This window comes from Lynx rufus, unplaced genomic scaffold, assembly GCF_022079265.1.
Source record: "Lynx rufus isolate CCGP_SWC_20201006 ecotype Redwood Valley unplaced genomic scaffold, mLynRuf1.p SCAF_2, whole genome shotgun sequence".
In the NCBI taxonomy this organism is placed as follows: domain Eukaryota; kingdom Metazoa; phylum Chordata; class Mammalia; order Carnivora; family Felidae; genus Lynx; species Lynx rufus.
Genome location: NW_025814834.1, coordinates 124377364 through 124402233, shown reverse-complemented (window position 1 = coordinate 124402233; position 24870 = coordinate 124377364). Strand labels below are relative to the sequence as shown.

At 38.4% G+C, this 24870-nt stretch overlaps 1 protein-coding gene across 4 annotated transcripts in view; it reads right to left on the bottom strand.

Annotated features, from left to right (window-relative positions):
- The window catches only part of CSDE1 (cold shock domain containing E1), a 38442-nt gene extending 17593 nt beyond the window's left edge, over positions 1 to 20849 (bottom strand). The window contains exons 1-6 of one of the 4 annotated variants that reach the window (XM_047085499.1): positions 20762 to 20849; positions 11873 to 12259; positions 3353 to 3551; positions 1974 to 2083; positions 1481 to 1573; positions 765 to 862 (exon numbers count right to left, since the gene is read on the bottom strand). In XM_047085499.1, the coding sequence (XP_046941455.1) occupies positions 765 to 862; positions 1481 to 1573; positions 1974 to 2083; positions 3353 to 3551 (500 nt within the window). In that variant the 5' untranslated portion in view covers positions 11873 to 12259; positions 20762 to 20849. Of the gene's footprint in view, positions 1 to 764; positions 863 to 1480; positions 1574 to 1973; positions 2084 to 3352; positions 3552 to 5218; positions 5372 to 11872; positions 12260 to 20761 lie in introns of those variants that run through there. The other 3 variants (XM_047085501.1, XM_047085502.1, XM_047085503.1) reach the window with 3 other exon arrangements.
- Positions 20850 to 24870: the final 4021 nt, after the last annotated feature.

Here is a 24870-nt window from a genome sequence, read left to right as displayed (position 1 = left end):
AATCATACTTCCATCTCTGCTCCTACCCTGCCGCACCGCCCCCCCCCCCCCCCCCCGCCCAATTTAAAATCCCTCCAGAGTCCTAGGACTATGGGATAAAGCTCAAACTTCATCTTCCTATGATCCAATCAATTCAATCAAACTCAAAACTTTTGGCCACTTCCTCAAAATTACACTTCTACTCAGAATGCTATTCCCCGCCCCCCCCTCATCTCCCTGGTGACTTTACACCACTTCCCTCAAAACTTCTCTTTAGCACTGCAAAACTTTCACGGACTTCTAGAACAGCTCCTTGAAAGCTCGGACCATAACTTTAATTGTATTCCTATTTTTGACAGCTGCACAGTGCCCATCATAGCATAGACCCTCAAATGCTTAGCTGATGAAAAGTTTAAAAGACCATGAAGGGGAACCTGGGTGGCTCAGTCGGTTGAGCGTCTGACTTTGGCTCGGGTCATGATCTCACGGTTTGTGGGTTCAGGCCCCCCCATCAGGCTCTGTGCTGATAGCTCAGAGCCTGGAGCCTGCTTCAGATTCTGTGTCTCCCTCTCTCTGCCCCTCCCCTGCTTGTGTTTTCTCTCTCTCAAAAATAAATAAACATTAAAAAAAAAAAAGATCATGAAAATTATCATTAAAATTATCCAAATCTACAAGTTAGGTTTTCAATGTACTTCAATTTTCTTCTCCTTGGGGGGAGGAGGAGGACACACAAACAAAAGAAACAAAACAAAAACTCCCAACTTAAGTGGAAAAAAAGAACTTACTGTTTATTGTTATCAATTACAAAGTTTATTTTATCTCCGGTTTCCAGCTGAACGTTCCCTTCGACATCTTCAGGGGTGTAAGTCAGATAAAACACTTCCTGTGAATTAATAAGTTGTTATTACTATACTGGCAGGATGCATATTCTCTGTATACTGTGATTTACTTTGTTAAATACCTCTTAAACTGGCATTTTAAACCAAATGTCTTAACAATGCTTTATGACAAGTACATTGTTTTATTCATATAAACACACACTTCCCCTCCATGATGCTGATGACTTCTGCGAGTCCACAGCTGAGCAGCAATCCAACTTCAAAAAGCTTACACACGTGGAAGCATTTGCCCAGAGACTGTAGTTACATTTCAAAAAAACAATTTTTATGTAAGGCATTCCAAACAAAAAAGATGGAGTTAGTGCTTAAAAAGAACCAGAAAAAAGATCCCCTCCCACAACCCCCAAAAATTCGAGTAAAAGGAACATTTTACCTTAATGTTCTAACTAAGGTCACACTTGGGCAAGCTAAGACACTTGGAAGTCCTAAGGATTTTTTTCCTTTTAAAGTTTTTGATTATGCTGCACTCGAAGTCTCTTAGAAACCAAATTTAAAACTGAATTTATCAACTGCAGCTTACGTTTTCTATTTTGAATTTTAAAGTACGCTTATAGATCACATGGTGGATCAGGCAAAGGTTTAAGAAAAATACACAAGTTTACCCCATTACGTTCGTAGCATACACTCCCTGTTGGACTCTGACCCGGGGCAGCTGGAGATTTACTCTCTAAGTTGTGAGGAACAGCGCACACAACCTACCAGTCAAAAAAAAAAAAATTTCCATTGCTAATCATTTCAGGAGCAGCACTGTGCAATATTAACTGAATTTTAATATCCTCTATACTATACATAGGGATGCATTTTAATATGATCCACAAGAGGATGTCATGCTGCCAAGTTTCAAACTTACAGTACATAAGCTGACTGTAAGTGTAGTCTTAGGGTTATATGTAAAAACCCAAATTGAGTCTTGACCATATTTTGTTTCAGGTCAAGAAATGCCAGTGCTTCTGTTAGAATTTTAAGATAGTAATCTTTATATACTATAGCTCTCTTGCGTGCAAACTGAGGAGATGGGGAGAATCTTCCTTTTCTAATGTGAAAGATATGCAAATGCAGGGCCCTAAGAAAACACAAAGCATCAAAGCCACTAACTTGTCCATTCATTCGTTCTTCAGGGAGGATTTCTGGTTTTATCTTCACCAGTTTAACAGCAATGGGTTTCCCAGTCCGCCGGTCAGATGATACTTCAAATTCAACATCATCTAAAATAAAGTATAAGTATTGTATGTATTGGACTAATTTTGGCAAAATGGTACTTCACTTTCAAGCCAAACTTAATGTAGCATTTGAGACGTTTTAGACCAGTGACTTCTCAAAGTGCAGTTCCTGGACCAGCAGCAGCAGCAGCACATTACCTGGTAGCTTAGCAGAAATGCAAAGTCCTGGGCCCCGCCCCACTTCAGACCTATTGAAAGACAAACTCTAGGCACCAGGCACAGCAATTTGTTTTGACAAGCCTTCCAGGTTATTCTGATACATACTAATGCTTCAGAACCACTGTTTTATTCTAAGATAGAAACGTCTTAGTTTTCACATTTAACAAATACTGAAAATGAGGCGATATAAAGATCATGACCTTTGGCAACTTTTCTTCTTTCTTAAGCTTCTCTGTATCTCAGTTTCCTCATCTGCAAAGTAAGGATTAACCAAAATAATGTTCTTGCAGGGTTTAGAGTATTTGGTATGCCAAATATGCATGTAAACTACTGCTCTTTTTTCCCAAAGATACTTAAAAAAAAAACAAAAAACAAAAAACCACACCGAGGGGGTGCCTGGGTGGTTGAATCTAAGTGTCTGACTTCGGTTCAGGTCATGATCTCCTGGTTTCTGAGTTCAAGCCCTGCATCAGGCTCTCTGCTGTAGGCGCAGAGCCTGCTTTGGATCCTCTGTCTCCTTCCACTTTGCCCCTCCTCTGCTCATGCTCCCTCACTCTCTCTCAAAAATAAATAAAAACATTAAAAAAATTGTAATAAAATCTTTAAACACACACACCTTGACACCTTGTAACTTCAGTCTTCCAATAAGCCATACATTTTCACATGTGAAAGTAATTTCTATGGTGTCAGCCAAGATGAATAGTTCAAGTGGTGACACTGTAGGAGTTATTTTTCTCAGGTACTCCCAAAATTAGTACTTAATAAAATAGTCAAAACTAACACTATAAAAGTCTAATATTTTCATTGGTTTAAAATCTAATATACAGCTAAAGTCATTATTATGGGGGAGAACAATTAGATCTTCCAAGTATCTATTTAAAAAATATTCAAAGATATCTTTAAGTCAATTAGTCCTTTATCCCTCAAAAAGACAACACCACAAGAGAAATCAGGATTCTGTTAGTTTACAGAGATACATTTCAGTAACTGGGACAATTAAAAGGCCAAAAGTAGTAGAACACTGTCACGAGCAAGATGATATGCAAGAGAAATCTGTGATTAGTTTTTTAAAAAGAATAGTCAATGACAGATTACCTCCTACTTTTAAGTCCTGCAGGTTGCCATTATACTGTGAACAGTGGAAGAAAAGTCTAGCTTGACGTTCTGAACACTGAATAAATCCATAAGAGGTTAGCAGTTTTTCAATAACCCCAGTTTCACGCAGTGCTGCTGAAGTACCATTGGGGTACCCATTGTGTCCATTGTTATGGAGAAGGTTTGGATCAAAGCTCATCTGTTTTAAGAAGAAAAAGAACTTAATATATTCAGATCTGTACATTAAAGCATTTTATGATTAACAAATCACTAAATTTTTAATATAAACAAGCAAAGAAAATAAAGATAAAATCGGTAAAGCAAAGTTTATGGGATTTTACTATTGAAATGTTAGTTTAGCTAATAAAATATTTCAGAAGAAATAATTCCATTTATTTTAAGGAACTGCCCCAATTTATGGTAGAATTTTCACTTACCAGACAAATAGGATTTCTGGAGTTTAGTGTTAAGGTAAAGCAACTACGTTAAGTATAAGCTGCCTTTATGTTAACTTCAAATTACTACTAAAACAATAATTTCAGAACAAAGGTAACTGATATTCAAGGGATGGCAACCCAGACTACCAAAACACTTCTTTAAGAAATTTGCTAACACCTACTTTGAAACTTAAATAGAAATCAACACTATTTGGTAAGCCATGCATCCAAAGGCAATTACTTAAATTAGTAGAGATGAAAACAAAACAAACTTTGTATGCAATACTTATTTCAAACTACAAAATATTAGAGTAATGCAACAGATTCTTCAGTGAAAGATAACCCTTAGAAAACAGGATTTTTCTAAGACAGAAGTCCATGACAACAAAAACTTTTCAAATCTAAAAATGTTTTAATCATTTCACAGTATATTTAAAGAAATCTTTTCACCCGTTTCAGATGCTGATGAAATCTCTAAATACTGTCATTTGCTTCTACGATCAGGTAAAACAAAGGAAAACATTCTTTAGTGAAAAGAGCTATTTAAATATGATGCAATGGAACATGTTAGATCATCAAATACAGTCTATCACATTGGAGATTTCATTTTGCCTTATTTGAGTAAAACCATAAAAACAAATTATTAATGTAAGTGATGGATAAAAGAGGGAAAAATCCCTAGGAGAGATTAGGTCTGTAACTGATTTACTATGACAGCAACATATCCACATCTTTACTAGTTTTAGACTCTTCCATTGAAAATTTGACTTATTAAGAAGCATTTTCATTTAAATGTGATGTTGGGCACTATTAATAAAAATATTTTTCTTTAGGAAAATAAAAAGACTAAGACTGTAGAACAATAAACCCAAGTATGAGTAGTTAAACAGTACATGGGATGGCCAAACCATGCAAATCAAAGCCATTAAATCTGTAGGTAATTAAGTTCTAGTTCTTTCATACTAGACATTCTTCTGTTTGACACGCATGAACTCATTTAATTTTTTACAAAGCCCAAGAGAAAGTAATATTATCCTCATTTTACTAATGAGGTAACAGACACAGAAAGGTTAAATGACTTGCCAAAGTTAAATGGTAGAGGATTTAAACCAAGAAGGCCTACCTCTACAATCTGGGTTCTGAACTAGGGCTAAAATACAAAATACTGATTGCAGTGGAGGCAGGAGTTAAAGTTTGAGATTCTCCACTTCTAACAAGCTCCCAAGGTGGTACCAATGCTTTAGATTCTTGGACACACTATGAGTAGCAAGGCCTAAACTACTTATCTTTCATGATTCAGGGTGAAGGAAATGCCTAGAGAAGTTAGAAAGTGAGTTTGCAGGTTACTTCAACCAAAGTGAGTGGCCCTCCTAAGTCATGCTCTTAACACAAAGCAAAATGAGCTGGGATGACTGTTTCCCTGACTTACAGATCTCTGATACGTGGGGGTCCTCTTTTGTTTTTTAGTCCCAGATGAGGTAGAAGATGAAGATAAAGGTAAAGAAAGTGAAGGAGGGGCTGCAGGAGGGGGATGAGGATCTGATGATACAGTAAAAACGTTCTCCATCTCAAACAGCTGTGGTAACATAGCACAATGTTTATAACTATGATCAATAACAATTTAACACACACTTGACAGTCAACTTCTATACCTTTACAGATTTACCATTAGGTTACTTCAGCAAAACAGAATTCATTGAATCAGGTTTCTATTGACAAAAGAAATTATAGTGTTAACATTAAGAGGTCAAGCTGAAATGTATCTTTTAAAGCCCTTTCACAATCCCTAATCCACAACATTTACAATTTTTTAAATGCCATAATGAGTCACTGGTGGTTGCTACAATGACACAATTCAGCCCAACTTCTTCTCAACGTCTCACAACTTCACACGGAATCCAGTATTTTCAGTTATTTGACTCTTCAGAGTATGCACAACAATAATCCAATAGGATGTGGAAGAAAATATTACAACTATATTATTTATCTTGCCCATAGATAAACTTAGCTTTATTATAAATATATTTTCAGGAAAGGACTGAGTGGTATGTTAGATAATATCACACTGCGCATACATTACTTAGGTGTTCTGAGGGAGGGTGAAAAACTCCACAAGAGGCTGACAGTGAAGCCCTCATTCATTTACTTTCAGTATATTACAATTTATATTTGCCCAATTAAGTGGACAAATGTAGCTATCTAGTTTAAACAGCCCTCACAAAAAGACAAACAGGGGGCACCTGGGTGGCTCAGTCAGTTGAGCGTCTGACTTCGGCTCAGGTCATGATCTCACTATCCATGAGTTCAAGCCCTGCGTCGGGCTCTGTGCTGACGGCTCAGAGCCTGGAGCCTGCTTTAGATTCTGTGTTTCCCTCTCTCTCTGACCCTCCCCCGTTCATGCTCTGTCTCTGTCTCAAAAATAAACGTTAAAAAAATTTTTTTTTACAAAAAGACAAACAGTTGAAAAAGATTGCTACAGAAGACTCTTAGATAGAAAAAAAATGTTAATATAAGGCAAGCACCAGCAAAGAAAATGGGCCCTGACACTTCTAATCCTAGTATTAGTTCTTTAACCTCTACATGACGTAAAATGATCATCTAATTTAAGATCTGATAAGTCTGCCAAACGTTAATATCAAGACTATGATACAGACTTATACTAGTAGCAATAAAACACACTGCACATATACTGTCCCTCTGATATTAATTCATGATGGTATACATTTTTAAAACACTTATAAACTAAGCATTTAGACATAACATTTTTAGTGAGGAGGAAGTTTCTGTACTGTTAATAGGTAAACTATTTTTATGGTATTGTTTATTTCATCTTTTGTTTTTAAGTAGGCTCCATGCCCAATGTGGGGCTTTAACTCACGATCCTAAGATTAATAAGAGTCACATGCTCTATCGACTGAGCCAGCCAGACATCCCAAAATGTAAGTTAAATGTTTTTTCTTCTTCTGAAGTTTTTATTCATTTAAGTAATCTCTACACCCAACACGAGGCTCAAACTCACAACCCCGAGATCAAGAGCTGCCAGCTCTTCTGACTGAGCCAACCAGGCACCTTTTCCATCTTTATCTTCCTTATTTGTAGGACTACGTTTTATAACACAAATGCGATGTGTCTAGTATAATTACACGATTTAGAAGTATCTACACATATACACACTGACTATACATGCTTTATACTAACATGCTTTATACTATACATGCTTTAACTAACAATATGATCAAACTAATTTGAAGACCATATTCTAGATCCAAGACATGTCTTGGATCATGACTTTCAAACTGTGCTATTTGGACTAGAGTTACTACCATACAGGTAAGAACACAATACTGTGATTTGTAACACACAGGCCATGAAGTCCCAAAAACCACATTCTCAAGTCTCCAGTCCTATCACATATTCCTGCAGGTACAAGGTCAGACTTGTTTTTCTAAGGGGAAATGAAACAGAAATACAAGGAATCAGAGCTATCCTTTCCCTCTAAGATTATTATTCCCCAACAAAGGTTCTGGAACTTGGACTGTGTTGCTCTTTAGTCTCATCTCACCTCAAAATGAGTATCAAAGCAGAATTGAAAAAGGGTCTTTCCTTTCTCCTCCCATCTTTCCTGACTGAAGTTTCTTTCTCTATCCTTTATCCATTTGGGGGGCCTCATCTTTCTTTTAGGAAAAACATGGCACTGGAGCAACTTTAGATAAAGCAATATGTTAATACCCTTCTCTTCAAAGAATTCTTTACAATTCAGGCTAAACTACATTTCTATGGCACTGTAAGATTTTTTTTTTTTTTCAACGTTTATTTATTTTTGGGACAGAGAGAGACAGAGCATGAACGGGGGAGGGGCAGAGAGAGAGGGAGACACAGAATGGGAAACAGGCTCCAGGCTCTGAGCCATCAGCCCAGAGCCTGACGCGGGGCTCGAGCTCACGGACCGCGAGATCGTGACCTGGCTGAAGTCGGACGCTTAACCGACTGCGCCACCCAGGCGCCCCAAGATTTTCTTAACCAGCACCACTAAAACTTTAAAGAAGTGCCATTAAACAAAAAGAAAGTTCGTTAAACACACACACACACACACACACACACACACACACACACACACACAAAAACGCCAATTACATAAAAGTGTTAAGTGCAATGGAAAAAACAGATAGCTCAACAACAGATGCTTCTTTGTAAAAAATTAAGATAAAGACACATCAAAAAAAAGGGGGGAGGGGGAATGGAAGGAAAGGACCAGAGTGTAAATGTTATTTGGCTTTTTTTAAATGGGGGCGGGGGAACAATTTAGTTGTTCACCTTAGAGCATACAAAAATATAATCAAGATAGACCTAGTTAAATACCCTAACAGATATTAAATACAAACATGCATATTAATAAAATTTTTGGAAGGAAGACTTTCTAGATTTGAAAACAGAAAAAACTGCAAAGAGTCAATGATTACATACAAAAAGGACAACCTTCTATACCCAAACCTAAGGAAAACAAATGCAAACACAAAGGTATCAGCGTTATTATTAAGGAAATGTAAGCAAATCAGTGGAATTAAACTATAATAAGTCACCCCTTTTCCACATTTTGCTTTCTGCAATTTGTTACCCACCTCCCTACCCCCCAACCACAGTCTGAAAGCATGTGATACTCCTCCTGACATATTGTCAGAAGGTCAATAGCAGCCTCACACTATACCACATGCAAATGTCATTCATCACTTCAGCTCATCATGTAGGCATTTTATCATCTCACATCACTACAACAAGGGCAAGTACAGTACAATAAGATGTTCTGAGAGATACATTCAACATAACTGTAACTATAGTATACTGATATAATTGGGTTAATTACTATTAATATCTTATTGCACCTAATTTACAAATTAAATTTCATCACAGATATGTAGGAATAGAAAAAAACCAGTTTATACAGGGTTCAGTACTGAGGTTCCACACATCCACTGGGAGTCTTGAAACATATCCCTTTGTTGATAAGGGGAGGCCTACTGTACTAGATTATAAACTCCATGAGGGCAAGGAAGGACTTTTTGTTCAAAGTTAAATTCCTACAGTCTAGACAAACAGTTGTTGGCACATATTAGGCACTCATTTGTCAAATACTGCAAGCATTTAGACAAATAAATTAGTCTTAAAGACCACTCATTAAACATAAAATACAAGAAAAACTTCAGTTTTGACCATCAAAATTTTGATAAAGCAAATTATTCATTTATCAAATGACCAAAGATTAAAGATTTAAAAATAGTGAGAACGTGGGCTAAGAACAATATGCTCAAATACTTTTATGTTGGTAAACTGGTGCAACCTTTCTGAAATGCAGCAACATGAATCAAAATGTGGAGTTGTTTTCCTTAATAATTCAATGCAGGAAACCTGCAATCTGAAATGTGTGAATGACACTTTATGCACCAATGTGTTCACTGATATGTTTTAATAACAAACGTCTGGAAACAATCTAGTCTAACATTGGGTCAAGTCACAACAATTTGTATAAATGCCATGCAGTCTTTAGAAAGGATGGACAAATATGCTTATGTCATAATATGAAATGACAAATAAGAGAGATTATCTATACAATATGATTTCAAATGTATTTTAAAAAAGACCAGAGAAGTCTAATCTAATGCTCACGGATTTCTCAAGAGAACACTTGGAAGGTGTCTTAAAATGGTAAATGGGGACAGAATACAGTACTGATACTATGGCCCTGTATTATTATTTTTTAAAATAGGCTCCATGCCCAATATAGGGCTTGAACTCACCAACCTGTGGCTAAGAGCTGCACGCTTTACTGACTGAACCGGCCAGGACCCCTCCATGGCCCACATTCTTTTTATCTTTTAAGTAGGCTCCATGCCCAGCATTGAGCCCAAAGTGGGACCTGAATTCAAGACCCTGAGATCAAGACCTGAGCTGAGATCAAGAGTTGGACGCTCAACCAACTGAGCTACGCAGGCACCCCCATGGCCCACATTCTTAACCGCTGCCTTATACATGAAAGAATTTTAGTACCTACATCAATACTGTTCTAGGCTGTGTTCATATAGAGAATCCAACAGATAAAAATTCCCAACTTCCCTACATATTTATTTTTAAAATTGGAAAGTCATTAACGTTAACCCACCCCTTTACAAAAGAAGAATTGGAGGGGTGCCTGGAAGGCTCAGTCAGTTAAGCAACAGACTCTTGATTCTGGCTCAGATCCCTTGGTCGTGAGATTGAGCCCCACATCCGGCTCCCTGCTGAGCGTGGAACCTGCTTGGGATTCTGTCTGCCCCTCTTTTTCATGAGTGTACTCTTTGTCTTTCAAAATAAACACTAAAAAAAAAAAAAAAAAAGTTCATGTTGGGGTGCCTAGTCTTTTACTCTTCTGAAGACTAAAGAAAATGGTACAGTTTCAATTTGCATTACCTTATCTAATCCAGCACAACTGATAACAATCTAAAATTATTTTTCAAAAATCAAATGAGGAGGTTAAGAAGAAACAAACAGAAGCAAATGGTACAGTAACTTTAAAACTGAGTAACTGAGTGTCTGTTTACAGAACACAGATAATTTAAATAAATTGGTATGATTGGTAATTTTCACAGTTAAGGAATAATTTTGGTCCACAGTATGATCATTACCACAACAGGCTCATCAACTTTTAAATAAATTACACATTAAAGGCCCAAGTGCTTCTTGAAATGGTGAGGAAGCTTTTGTAAGATGACAACCTAGGAATGACCTAATATTCTCATTCCTCATTCTATTTGATTACTGCAGCATTTTAAAAAAGGGTTATCAACCAAATTCTCCTTAAAATGATCTTCCTCGGTGTTCCCTCCTGGCTACCTTTATTTCTTTGAACATTCTCTTCTTTGGTACTTCTTCATTTATTACTTATAAAGCGAGGACTCCTTTCTGATTTCCAAGCTTCTATTTCTACACAGTTTAGAAAGCTGACTAAAAAGGACAATTGCCTTTTATAATCCTCCCTCCCCAAATAACCACTGTTTAATATTCCATGCTAGCATATTTCCTCAACTTCAGATTACTATCTAATGAATGCACTAGAGTTCCACAATATATTTTGCTTTCAACAAGTCCCCATGTAAAGTTCCCCAGTCCTATGAACAAAAAGGTTTCGAGCTTCTATAACTGGGTAGACTAGGTCAATTCCCTACAGGCTCATTTTCACATTCAGTTGGTTATCAAGTCCTATCACTTCTACCACTAAAAACACCTACTGTCTCTTTCTCTGCCTATACCCTAGCTTTTATCTTCCTTATATCCTATCCATTGCTCTTAACAGGTTTTCCCACCCTCAGTCTATCTCTTAAAAAGTTGTTCTACTTGTTTTCAAAGATACACTTCTGAAAATATAATTTTAAAACCCGAAGCAATAAAGCTATCTCAGTTTTGAAATTAAAAAACCCATTAAGCCCTTGCTTACAAATATAAACATCTGATGACTTTTCTATAGAACGAAGTCAAATACATTGGGACCTTCAGAACCTTCCTCCAGCAAGTTTTCCTTTCTAGTTACTCTCTCTACCCACAAAACTGTATCTCCCACTTTGTTCATAATAGACCACTCATTATATACTATATGCTTTCAGATCTCCCTGAATCTGCTCATTCTGTTGCCTCCAGGAACTCTTCTCCCTCTTAAAGCACTATTCGCCTTCAAATGTCCCTTCTCTCTAGGCTTTCTTTACCTTTACAGAGATCGCTGAACAGACTGCAACTGAAATTCTAACTTTTAAACAGTGCAATGGGAGTTTTCCTTTCTAAGAGACCGATACATTAAGAGAGATCCACATGTATTAACAAATGTAATCTTGTTTGAAAAATCCCATAGTTTGGCCATCAATATTGTCCTTGTCCAGTAAGAGATAATAAATTAAATAATCTAGTGTTGACATTTTCAGACTAAATGGCTGAGAATATAAATTGTTTTCAGAATAGCTTTAGAAAAGAAGACATTAATAAGATTTTATATTTGGCCAAAACAATCAGGATTTCTGAAATTACAAACGGATCCTTTGCCAAAAGGAAACTACAAACCTACCTCGCAGTGATAATCAAATATTGCACTTTCAGTAGTATTTGCTGATTCTTCTTTTTCAGCACACGTTTCAAAGGATGAAAGTTGCTAGTATTAAAAAAAAGAGCGAGAGAAAATGATCTATCAAGCTAATAAAGAATACAACTGCTGCTGCACCGGGCAATCTCACAGTACAGCACTGAAGAAAACAAAGACTACTAGCAGCGTTGGGAAGTGCTCTTTCAAAGCTGTTGAGTAGGCACAAACTTCTTGTTTCAGATCAAGTGTTGTGTCTTCAACTTAAGTGTACTCTTCTTTGGTCTTGTTGGTTGTTTCGAGGTTTGTTCCTTGCCTGATCTGAACTTGAAGCAGCAGTTTCAGGTGGTAAAATCTGTTCTGTTACACTTCATACTAGAGATAAAAAATGAAGACATTAAGTATAATTTACATAAAAGAACCAAGACAGAGGGTGGGTAGAGGTGACAAGCTCATTTCATAAAGTTAGAATCATTCATTGGCTAAACAAGGAATGCAAGAAACTTGAAAGCACACTCATTTGATGTTATTTGAGCAATCTCTCAAGTGCTAATGGATACCTCCTCTGGTGTCATACACTCAAAACAGGAATTTCAGTCCTTAATTGACACTTCCACACCTTAAGTTCTAAGTTATAAAGCATAATATTCAATTTAATACAAGTGTTTTATAAGCATCTAGTACTATGGTAGGTATTATGGAAAATAAAGAAGTTCCTGCCATCAGATAACTTACACTCTTGCAGAGAAGATAAGCTATACACGGAGAAAAACTAGAATATAGGACCAAATGCCAAAAATTAATTTGCCCAACCAATATCGGAGTACTATGACATACAGTATACTAGAGCTACTACTTGTTGTTTCTTCACCACTGTAAGTGCATTGAAACAACATGGTGAGCACAGAGAAGGAGTTTAATAAGAGACAGGCTTAATTTAGAGACATAGGCAAATTTTAAGAGAAATAAAACAGTCAAGCATTCTAGGCATGTCGGGGTATGCCAAGCCAGGGTATGCCACTGAATCATAAGTTCCTTGAAAGCAGGGACCATGTATATGATTTTTGATGCCTGACATCAAGGGAGGTTTATTATTACATGAATGACTATGGCCAACAAGTGCAGCTTGTTGTTTCAGAGGAATCAACAGTCTAGTCTGGCCAGAACAGAGGGCTGGCTTAAAGTGAAATGGGATACGTGGTGTGACAGGTGTAGTGGAGTCAGGTTATGAAGTATTTCAACTTGATATAACAGGAAATAGAGAGCCTTAGTTCTTGATGAAAGGATATTAAGTCTTGAAATCCTATGGGAGATAAGTTAGTGAAGGTAACAGAAATCTCATTTTCTGAGAAATCCCTATTTCTGAGCTGTTGCCAGAAATAGAGAAAAAATATCTATAAAAAAGAAACAATTAAGATGAGAAGAGATGGGAAGCGAAATATATTTATAGGTAAAACCACAGAATCGTGCTTTATATTAGCCATAAAAGCGTTTCTTCTGTCCTGACCGAAATATTAACTGGTGCTGTTAGCAAAACGATTTACACAGGGAGAAAAAAAAAAAAGGTAGATTTGGTTTTAGATATGCTGAGAGATGAATAGTGTATTTTAGAAACCTCAGAAATAAGAATGTCTATAAGGTGAGAGGTCAGAGCTTGTGAAATAGCTTAGACCAGGAGAGCCCCAGTCCATCCACTGACACTTACTAGTAAAATGCTTGAACAAATCATTTCATCTCTCTAAATTCTGGTTTCTCATACACAAAATGAAAACTCATCAAGAGCTGATCTGTGGCTTGTTTTTTGTTTTTTTGTGGCTATACCTTACGTTCCCTGACTTTGTATTATTACCTCAAATATCAAATGCTGTTATATACTGTTCTTTTTATTTGGATAATTTTATTTCCCAGACTAGATATTTCTTAGGCCAATGGTTCTCAAATCACTTGGGAAGCTTTAAAAAATACCTAAGCCCAGTCCTCACTCAAAGAGTAATTTAATTGGCCTATGGTGCGCCTGGGTGGCTCAGTTGGCTAAGAATCCAACTCTTGATTTTGGCTCAGGTCATGATCTCACGGTTCGTGAGTTTGAGCCACACACTGGGCTCTGTGCTGAAAATGAGGAGCCTGCTTAAGATTCTCCCTCCCTCCCTCCCTCTCTCTCTATGTCTCTGCCCCTCCCCTGCTCTATCTCTCAAAACTAAACATTAAAAAAAAAAAGTAATTTAATTGGCCTAAAGTGAGGCTACTTCCGTTATGATCTTTGATTCTTCCTTCTCTACCTCCACATCCAGTGTCGCAAGTCTTATCAATATTTCCTTCAAGATACCTAAATGACACATATTTTAGTATAAGTATCTAACACATCTGCTAATTTCCAGTGTCAACTCTTTCCATTTTCTGTCACACAATACTGCCAGACTGATCTAAAACTCCAATTTCACCTCATCTCATTGTCCTAAATCTTCAATGATTTTTTTAGCACTTTAGATGGGAAATTCTTAATCCTGGCTACACATCCAACCCAACCACCTGGGCAACCTAAAAAAAAAAAAAAAAAAAAAAATCAAAGCCTGGATCCTACCTTGAGATTCTAATTCAATTTCACGAGGGTTACATCCCAGGAATTGGTATATTTTATCTCTCCTCTCTCCGTATGATTCTGACTCGTGGCAGGATTTAAGAACTACCATTTTAAGGTGTTCTCTATTCTACCTTTCCACCTTTTACCTTCAATTGCTCTCCAGGTCTCCTAGATAGGTGCATTTTCCTGCCTAATTCTTAAACATAACCCTTGGAAGATTCCTGAATTCTAGCCTTCTTTGTGCATGTGGGTCTTCCCACAAAGAGATAATATTACCATCTTCCAAGTGACAAAACAGCTTCCTCTATACCATTTCCAGTACAGACTTAATACCTTAATTCCCACTATGTGAGGCAGTAACTCCCACTGCATACATCATATCATCCTTTTTGGTACCAAGTCATTTCTGCACTTTGCTTACTTTATGCTATGTGTCTTGTTCCTCCAATTATGAAACAAGTTTCTTTCTTTTTTTTTTTTTAAGTTTGAGAGTGTACATGAGTGGGAGGGGGGGACAGTGGGGACACAGAGAAAGGGAGAGAGAGAATCCCAACTCGAGGCTCAAACCCACAAACCGTGAAATAATGACCTGAGCTGAAATCAAAAGTCCACCCAGGTGCCCCACAAGTTTATTTCTGTATCACGGCCCCCTTCAGCGCCTAATCCAGCACTGCCAAACTTAAGCACAGCAGAAACTACCACAGCAAAAAAGGCAGTTAGTCCATAATAGGAAAAGGACACCACAATTCAAGTGCGGCAGTTCTACCAACTTCTATTTACAAACCCAAAAACCCCAAAAGTGCTATCTGATAAAAGAGGTGAGAATTTTTTTTTGGTAATTTTTATTTAAATTCTAGTTGGTTAACATATACTGTAATATTGGGTTTCTGGAGAATTTAGTAATTCATCACTTACATATATAACACCTATTGCTCAACACAAGTGCCCTCCTTAATACCCATTCCCCGCCCACCTTCTCTCCATCAACCCTGTTTGTTCTCTATCATTAAGTCTCTTAGGATTTGCTTCCTTTTTTTCCCCTTCTCCTATGTTCATCTGTTGTTTCTTAAATTTCATGAGTGAAATCATATGATATTTGTCTTTTTCTGAAACAACTTATCTTGAAAAATTTGGATTAACCCAGTTCTAGGGTGTTGTATTATGTTAAGAACTGTCCAGATTGTCACTTAGTAACACAGAAATGAGACTTCCAGAATCTAAAATCTGGAGCATTGCAGAGTTAGTGTTGGGGCACTAATGAAGCCTATTAGGATCTATTAAAGCTCAAACAAATGCACCAGCTATCAAAAATAACTGAAAGTGGCTGAATTTTACTTCATTAGTATCTTCACAGCTATGAGACTTCTATGGTTAACAAAACACTTTTCAGTCAAATTAACACTTAATGAAATACTTAAAAAGTACCCATTGGGCATTTTAATAAAATTGGCTATGCACTCATGCCAAGATTATTAACATTCATGGGCGGTACTGACAACTCTTCTGCCTTAACCCTAAGAATGCAGTGCATTCCCTCTAGCCCCAAAAGCTAGATACTTAAGTCACATGAAAGAAGTACCAACCAAAATACTAAGGAACAGTTTAAATGTTGATCTCAGAGCCTCCCTCATTGCTAAGTAATCAATTCCCTTTTCCTTTGTTTTGTATGGAAACAGTTATCACCACTAGTTAATTATCAACTATTATGTCACACAGCTTCAGTCGGAAGTTAAAAGCTAATTCTTTTAACTGCACTGATAATCCAAATAGGTATTCCTATCTCAACGGTCTTAAAATTATCATCACCTGTTTGCTGTTTTATCTCAAAAGGCCTAGTAGAAGACAAGCAAACAGCAGGCACTAAATAATAAATGTTGAACCACTACACTTACGTGGCCAACAATCCATCTAAAATATATCACATAACCCAGTTTGTCATTTTGACAAGTTATTCTCAAAGTCTGTACAGCACTCACCTGGAGACAATGTTAATGACAGGCTAGGCTGGAAGTCTTCCCACCTAACCCACTTTGTTCAGAAAGTAGTTTTTTTTTTAATTTTTTTTTAAAAAAATGTTAGAGAGCGCGTGTGGGTGCTCGTAAGAGAGGGACATGGCAGAGAGAGAGAGAAAGAGAGAGGGAGGGAGGGAGGGAGGGAGGGGGACTATCCCAAGCAGGCTCAGCGCTGTCAGCATAGAGCCCGACGACGCGGGGCTCAAACTCACAAACCCTGAGAGATCATAACTTGAGCCAAAATCAAGAGATGGACACTTAACCGACTGAGTCATCCAGGTGCCCAGAAAATACTTTTTTTTTTTTTTTGAGAAGAGCAACGATCCAATTAGGCAGCACTAGTTCATATTTCTAGATGCTTTAACTCAAGACAAATTTAAGTGTGTCATATTTTGCTATTACCTGTATAACTGAAGTGGTTAACATTATAATTCACCTTTGCTTTAGAATCTAAGGAAAATGATAAAGTTTAGATAATTAACCAATGTAAGCCATCATATCAGGCAGAAATTAGAGAAAATCAAATTACTGCAACTATCTTTTTGTATATGTTCAGTAAGAACAATTACGCTGGGTTGTTACCTGAATAGCTGCTAAGACATTTAAAGTTTTATCTCCATCTATCACTTAACCGCTTTTATAATACACTAGCACTCTGAAATAGGACAAATGCCAGTGTAGGAAGGAGCTAAATGCTCCAAACACAAAACCAGAAAATAGTGTAGACCAGCACTGTTCATGCAAAATACAGTGCAAAACCATGCATGTAATTTAAAATTTTCTGGTAATCATGTTAAAATTGAGAGAAAAGGGTGAACCTAATTTTTATTAGGTCTATTTAACCAAATATATCTGACATGTTATTTTCCCTATGTAGTCAATCTAAAAAGTTTTCTTTGAAATCTGATGTTTATTTTACAATTATAGCACATTTCAATTCAGAATTGTGCACAGTTTAAGTGCCATACATGACTACCAAATTGGTCACAGCAGGTACAGACTCATGAGGGAAAAAGGTACTGGCATGCCCAATACATAGAAAACAAAAGGCTCTTTGGCAAAGGCTTTCACAGATAAAAGGAGGCAGTATCTAGCAAACCTGACCATAGCAAGAGCTTGTACGTACTGCATTTTGAGAAGCAAAAGTGTAAATAACTAACTGGTTATTTATTCGCTAGGGCTACAAACCAATGGATAGCCAACATGTTAACTGTGAAGAAACTGCTAATCAATTTATTTTCAACTACACAGTTAAACCTCAGCATTAAAGGACATATTAAATATAAAAACGCTTCAAAAATAAAATGCCCATTCAGTACTTCTGAACAGAATACTGCCTAGAACATCATACCCCAGTTTAATAACCTTAATGAAAAATACATTTTATAATTCCTCAGACTTGGCAGTACGAACTGAAAAAAAAGTTTTGTATTGTTTTTAACTAGGTACTCCTACATAGAAGTGGAAACATTCCAGCATCAAGACAAAGGAATTTTTAAAATCCTGACTTGGCAAAAAGGATTTAACATCAAGAAATGATGGAATTCAAGAAAACAAGTCACTCCTACCAAAGCATTTTCACCCCTGTAGATATTCTAGCTATGAAGTCTTAAAAAAAGTTGTAATTTTTGTCGCTGTAATTCTCTATTATGAAAAATCCTCCAGGTTTTACAGCTCTCCATAAGACAGTCTGAGTCAAAGATCTCAAATTAGTTTCCCTTTCATTTTTTGAAAAGACAAAAGCTAAGAAGGCAGAGTTCTTTGTGTTTATTTAACAAAATCAAGATTTTTATTTTAAAATACAGTCCTACAGTTCAGCTCCTTAAAAATCTGTCCAAACAGCATTTCCATGTTTCAGCTACCTTGCCAAAAGTATGGTCCTCAAAACAATGTGAATGAAGTTATTATCTCTGAACCATACACTTTAAAAAAAAGGGGGGGTTAAAATTATAAACTTTATGTTATGTATATTTTTCGACAACTTAAAAGAAAAAATATTTTTAAAAAATTTTATTAACATTTATAATTTGAGACCATGAGAGAGCACGAGTGGGGGAGGGGAAGAAAGAGAGGGAGACACAGAATTCCAAGCAGGCTGCAGGCTCTGAGCTGTCAGCACAGAGCCCAAGGCAGGCCCGAACCCACGAACCTTGAGATCATGACCTGAGCTGAAGTCAGACGCTTAAATGAGCCACTCAGGCACCCCAGAAAAAATATTTTTTACAAGTTGGATGGCTCTGCACAGTGTGTCTTTAGATGGATGGAGGGGAAAACAGGAGTGGAATAAAGCAGGACTGTATGTCAGCTTTCACGCTCTCATTTTTTGATTTGCAGGAATTTACCAGAATTTTCAACCACACTCCAAAGGTCATACTTGTTAAGTCAGAACTTATTTACAAAAAAAGAAAACCTATCTTCTGCGCCTCAAATACTTTACTTTTCAACTCAGCTGCTATAAATACTCATCCCAATGGTAAACATCCAGAGCAGCTGCAAAATCACTCAAACCACTACCATCTCTTTTATTTCAAGCCTAAGGCTAAAAGGAAACAAAAAGAAACAAGGCTGAATATTTACCCAGATTTTATGACTCATATATATATATATATCCACATACATACACACACAACCATTCAGGCATATAAACCCTCTTCTTAACCCACACCAAGAACACCTATTTTTCATTAGTACCCCAAAAGCACCAAGGTATTATATTGCCCCTCCATGTAGTATTGAAAATGCCTACCTTCTAGAAACTCAAAATGAAAATTACTCAGCATTTTGATATTGAATAACTTATGAGCTATAATTTGGTACCTGCATTTTTTAGGCCAGTAGCTCTGGTCAAGAGCTGGCAGTTCATATCATCCTGATAAAAAACTATGTCTCTCAAAGGAAATTTTACTACAGTGTCTTTGGACGTCCTCCCTCGCCCTCTAACCCTGTCTCTAAACTCTTTAGAGGACCATTCTTTCACTCACTTTAGGTGCAAAACAACTACCTCCTACAACAGTGTTCAGATTTTTGTGTTTGCAGACTGAAGGCTGTTTTAGGGAGTGTTCCCTGCCTCACTTTTGAGTCAAGCAAGAGAGGAGCCATCTGGGTGTTTCTAAAGGAAAACCTGAAACCAAAAGAACCAAGGCACTAAAATTGTCATAGTGTTTTTTTCTTTTTTTTTTTTTAAAGATTTTTAAGTAATCTCTACACCCAAGGTGGGGTTTAAAAACGACCCTGAGACCAAGAGTTTGCAAGCTCTACCGACTCAACCAGCCAGGCGCCCCAAATTTCCTACTGATAAAATATCGATCGATGGTTAAAATCTTCAAGGGTCTCCTGCCAGGGTTCTAAAAAAACTCACTCTACAGAGAATGACGAAGCCAAGTCGTTCGCTGCTCAACAGGGGCCAGGCTCTAGCACCATAAGCGGCAGAGATGGCGCTAAGGACGATTCCACAGAGTTCTAATAGAGTACGCCCTAACCCCAGGATGAAGGAATGAGAGCCACGTGCCCACGATTAGGGGCTGGTTCCCTTTCTCAAGAAACCGAGGGGTAAGCGAAGAAGGGAATGTTGGGTGTTCAGAATCAAGACAGACAGCTCTAGGTGAGTGGAAGTAAAGATGACACTTCAGCTACGCTACTGTGTCAGACGTGGCTGGGGAAAGGGGTGTCTCTAAGCATTTAGACGGAGCGGGGTCTCAGTCCATACACAAAGGAGGCGCCACTACCGCACTGCGCTCTGGTACTCGTAGTCAGATCCCCAAGCAGGTGACTGCCAGTAAACTATGGGGTCCGGAGTCAAAGCAGGCCCCTCCGCCTCCGGCTCTTCCAGCCTCACACAAAGGACCGCGCCACCACCCCCCCTCGCCCCGCCCGCCGGGACTTGTAGTTCCCGTTTCCCCCGCCAAGCCGCAGAGGAGGAAGTGGCCAGACTACAATTCCCAGCAGCCTCCGCGCCCGAGCCCCGCACCCCTGCCTCCATCTTGGCTGCGGTCGGAGCCTCCATTTTCGCTCCCTCCCCCCACTTTAGTCACCACCACCACCACCACGCGCGGCTGCCTGGCCTCGACTCTTCCTTTCAGCTCTGCGGCCTGACGTGAGGCTTAGACAGTTAAACGGGGGCCAGGTGGAAAAGCCGGGGTAGAGACTCAGGGTGAAACCTTCCCTGCCCAGAGCTCTAGGAGTGCCCACCTTGACTCAGAAGTCTCTCCTGTTAGTCTTGGTCTTCTCATCCGCACCTAGCCTGGCTTCTTACTACCCCCAGTTGGACCCTGAGGTCGTACTCACCCCAACAGCTCAGCGCCCCCTCTCCAGCGCCGCCATAAGCAGCACGGCCCGGTACGTAGGAATAAATCTCGCTTCTCTCGCGAGAGTTGCGGGCTCTAAGCGCGTGCACGGGAAGCGAGGGGGAGTGTATTCCTAATACGCTTGCGCATGAGGTCTGAATGACGCCAACTAGTGCGCTGCGCTTAACCACAACCAAGATGGTGCCCACGTTCCCTTACATTCCCTCCCCCTTGAGGTGCGGGAAGCAATCTCCGTGTTTACTGACTCCGCTGGGACGCATGGGGCGGGGTGGCGGGTAACTTTCGGCGTCTCTGATCTTTGCAAACCTGAATATGCTTTAGACAGAGAGACCAGGCTAAACTTTGAGGACGAACAATCTGGAGGGCATATGCAGGAATGTCATATAAAGGATTTCTGTTTTCTCGGACATCATTCAGAAGCCCCAAACCCCAGTTTCTCCTCACAGCGCAAGGCTTTTTTTCTCTTGTCTGCTATAATATACTGGAATTTTCGTTAGTATAGAGTAGGTTTTAGTAAGGTAGTTTGGAAGTTCTACGTGAGACCTTTGTCTCGAAGAAACTGTAGTGCTTGCAACAGACGGACAAGAGTGAGCAAGGCAGCATAACCATTAAAAAACAAAAAACAAACAAAAAACTCCTTCAACTGACCTTTTAGTCACCAGAAGATATTCGTATTGTATCTGGTAATCAAAGAGGCTGAATCAGTAACCAAAAGGTTGAAATCAGGGCAAATGATGATTAATCCAACGGGGTGTGGGGAAGAAAGAAAATAGTTCGTTGTGGCCACAGAAAAGTTCAATGAGTTATCCCTTGTCAAACAATAGGGCAGTACCCTCTGGTGAGAGGAATGCTTTTCCCGGAGTCTGTGGCTCTCCCTCTTGACAGTATTGGATAAACAATGACCAGTCACGCTCCTGAGAACTCCCCTACGCTTTATTTTCACTTTCAAGATACATTTATTCTGCATCTCATATCTGTCATCATTGGGGTGTATACAGTTCTCAAGACAAATGGATATAGTTCTGTCCTCAAGGAACTTTCAGTCTAGCACCATTAAGTAATCACAAAAACAAATTTAAACGTACACAGAGACATAAGTGAAGTGAAGGAAAGATGCACAGAGTTAAGAGTAAATAGCCTCCAATTCTGAGCAAATTATTTTGAATTCTAAGAGGAGGCAGTATTCTAGTTATGATGTTAAAAGATTTTTCTCTGAACTCTGTTGCTATTAGTCCAATTCCATTCCACCTCCAAGCTGCCTTTGTTCTCTTTGATGCCTTCCCATGCTTCCAAGGTAAGATATTTGCTTCATATTTGCTTTCAATGTTTTCATAGCTCACTCTATTGTAATTATTGGTTTATACCACCTAGTGATACTTTACGACAGGACCAATGACATTCATCTTTGCATCCCTAGTTTCTGACAGTACTTGGCATAGACAACTCTCAAAAGCTTGTTGAATGAGTAGCACTGAACAATAGTGTAGGATGTTGTTAGAAATTAGAGTGTTCTGTTGGGGAAGTACAAAACGTTTCATCTATCAAACCAGCTGTTTTGTTTCCTTTGTCCAGTTCTTAAATTGAGATCTCTCCTTCTCAGCAATAGATCTAGTCTGGATATTCTAATCTAATGTTACAGAGAAACTGCCCCGGGCTCTTGCACTAGAAACAAGGTCATGTGAAGCTGGGCTAAAAGTAGAATTAGGTCTAAGAGCACGCATTCTCAAATATCACAGTAATGGGAAATGTAAAAAATAATAGTCTCATTAAATTCTATATATACAATCCCTATTAATAAGAAAGAATAAGTCTTGATTTCTACTATTACACATAGTTTCTAAATGCCTTCTTAAATCATACAACCATTCATCCTCATCATTCTGATTATGTCTCAATTGCCTTTAAATTCCTCCATGATCCATAATTAGTATCAATTTACATTAAACACAAAATGCAAATATGCATACACCCAGAAGCATACATTTTAGCATCCAAGGCATTAAAGAAAGTAAAAGATGGAAACATTTGATTTAAATCACTAGCTTATGTGATTTTCTTTTTACAAGTATTACCCATAACTAGAGGTAGGTTTCATTTTTAGAAGATCGCTACATTTTAGGGCAATAATTTTTTTCAGATTAATTTTGAAGTGAAATTAAAAAACTGAAATGTAGTTATCATGTTATGTTTATTTTTTAAAACCAAAGTTAAAGCAGAAACTTGTGAAGTCACTTGGGAAACCATCTCCTTTGCAATGGGGTAGTTGTGGATTTTGAGGAGATATTTATTCTATTAAGGAATAAACTGAAACAAAAAAAAATGCATACATTATTTTTTGGTATTTATCATCCCAATTTTTCTTCCCTGAGAAACTTAAATAGATAGTGAAATTGATTATGATTGTGTTTTTTTCTCTCTACAATTATCAATAAGCACATATCTCTCGAATCTATTTGACAATCAAAAGCATCTTTTACACATTTGTAAGTTTTTCTTGAGCAGTGATGGCAACTGTATAGGATGAGATTTTTGTCAGTTCTCTGTGAAATGAGAAATATTAGGTCAATGTAGAGATTTTTTAAAAAATAAGGCTAGGGGCGCCTGGGTGGCGCAGTCGGTTAAGCGTCCGACTTCAGCCAGGTCACGATCTCGCGGTCCGGGAGTTCGAGCCCCGCGTCGGGCTCTGGGCTGATGGCTCAGAGCCTGGAGCCTGTTTCCGATTCTGTGTCTCCCTCTCTCTCTGCCCCTCCCCCGTTCATGCTCTGTCTCTCTCTGTCCCAAAAATAAATAAATGTTGAAAAAAAAAAATTAAAAAAAAAAAATAAAAAATAAGGCTAAACTTATTTAAGATTCTAAGGGCTGTTTTCATTCTGACATGTCTTTCCTATTTAGGGGAGGTAAAGGGAACTTTTATTTATTTGTTTATTTATTTTTTAATTTTTAAAATTTTTTTAAATTTTTTTTAACGTTTATTTATTTTTGAGACAGACAGAGACAGAGCATGAATGGGGGAGGGTCAGAGAGAGACAGGGAGACACAGAATCTGAAACAGGCTCCAGGCTCTGCGCTGTCAGCACAGAGCCCGACGTGGGGCTCGAACTCATGGACCGCGAGATCACGACCTGAGCTGAAGTCAGATGCTCAACCGACTGAGCCACCCAGGCGCCCCTAAAGGGAACTTTAAAAAAAAAATTTTTTTTTTAATGTTTATTTCTGAGACAGAGCATGAGTGGGAGAGGGGCGGAGAGAGAGTGAGGCACAGAATCAGAAGCAGGCTCCAGGCTCTGAGCTATTAGCTCAGAGCCTGACACAGGGCTTGAACCCACAGACTGGGAGATCATGACCTGAGCCGAAGTCGGATGCTCAACTGACTGAGCCACCCAGGCACCCCCGGGGACTTTTATAAAATTTTGCTAATAGTGGATGGTAAAGGTATCCACATTCAAGATTTCAGAACAGAAAAACACAATTTAGAGCAGAAACTTTCATAAGGAATCATTATTTCCACAAGAATGTAAATAAGATTTAATCCTAGAACCCTGCATTCCAAAACTTTTTATTCATTAACAAGCCTCTAACAGTTAAAATGCATTATGTAAATAAGAATGATATAAGGATAACAACATGTAATAAAATATTAGAATTTAAATAAGAATAATGCAAAAACTTTGTATAATGCTTCCCCTTTTTTTTTTTTCAATTTTTGAAAGAGAGAGGGAGAGAAAGAGAGAGAGAGGGAATGAGCGGGGGATGGCAGACAGAGGATCCCAAGTGGGCTCTGCCCTGACAGTAGAGAGCTCAATGCAGGGTTCAAACTCACAAGCCGTGAGATCATGACCTAAGCCTAGGTCAGTCGCTCAACTGACTGACCCAACAGGTGCCCCTATGCCTCCCTTTAAAGTGTCAACACTGCACATAAGAGAAGAATTATATGTTAAGCTGCTGCATTAAAAGTAGTCACCAGGGGCGCCTGGGTGGCGCAGTCGGTTAAGCGTCCGACTTCAGCCAGGTCACGATCTCGCGGTCCGTGAGTTCGAGCCCCGCGTCAGGCTCTGGGCTGATGGCTCAGAGCCTGGAGCCTGTTTCTGA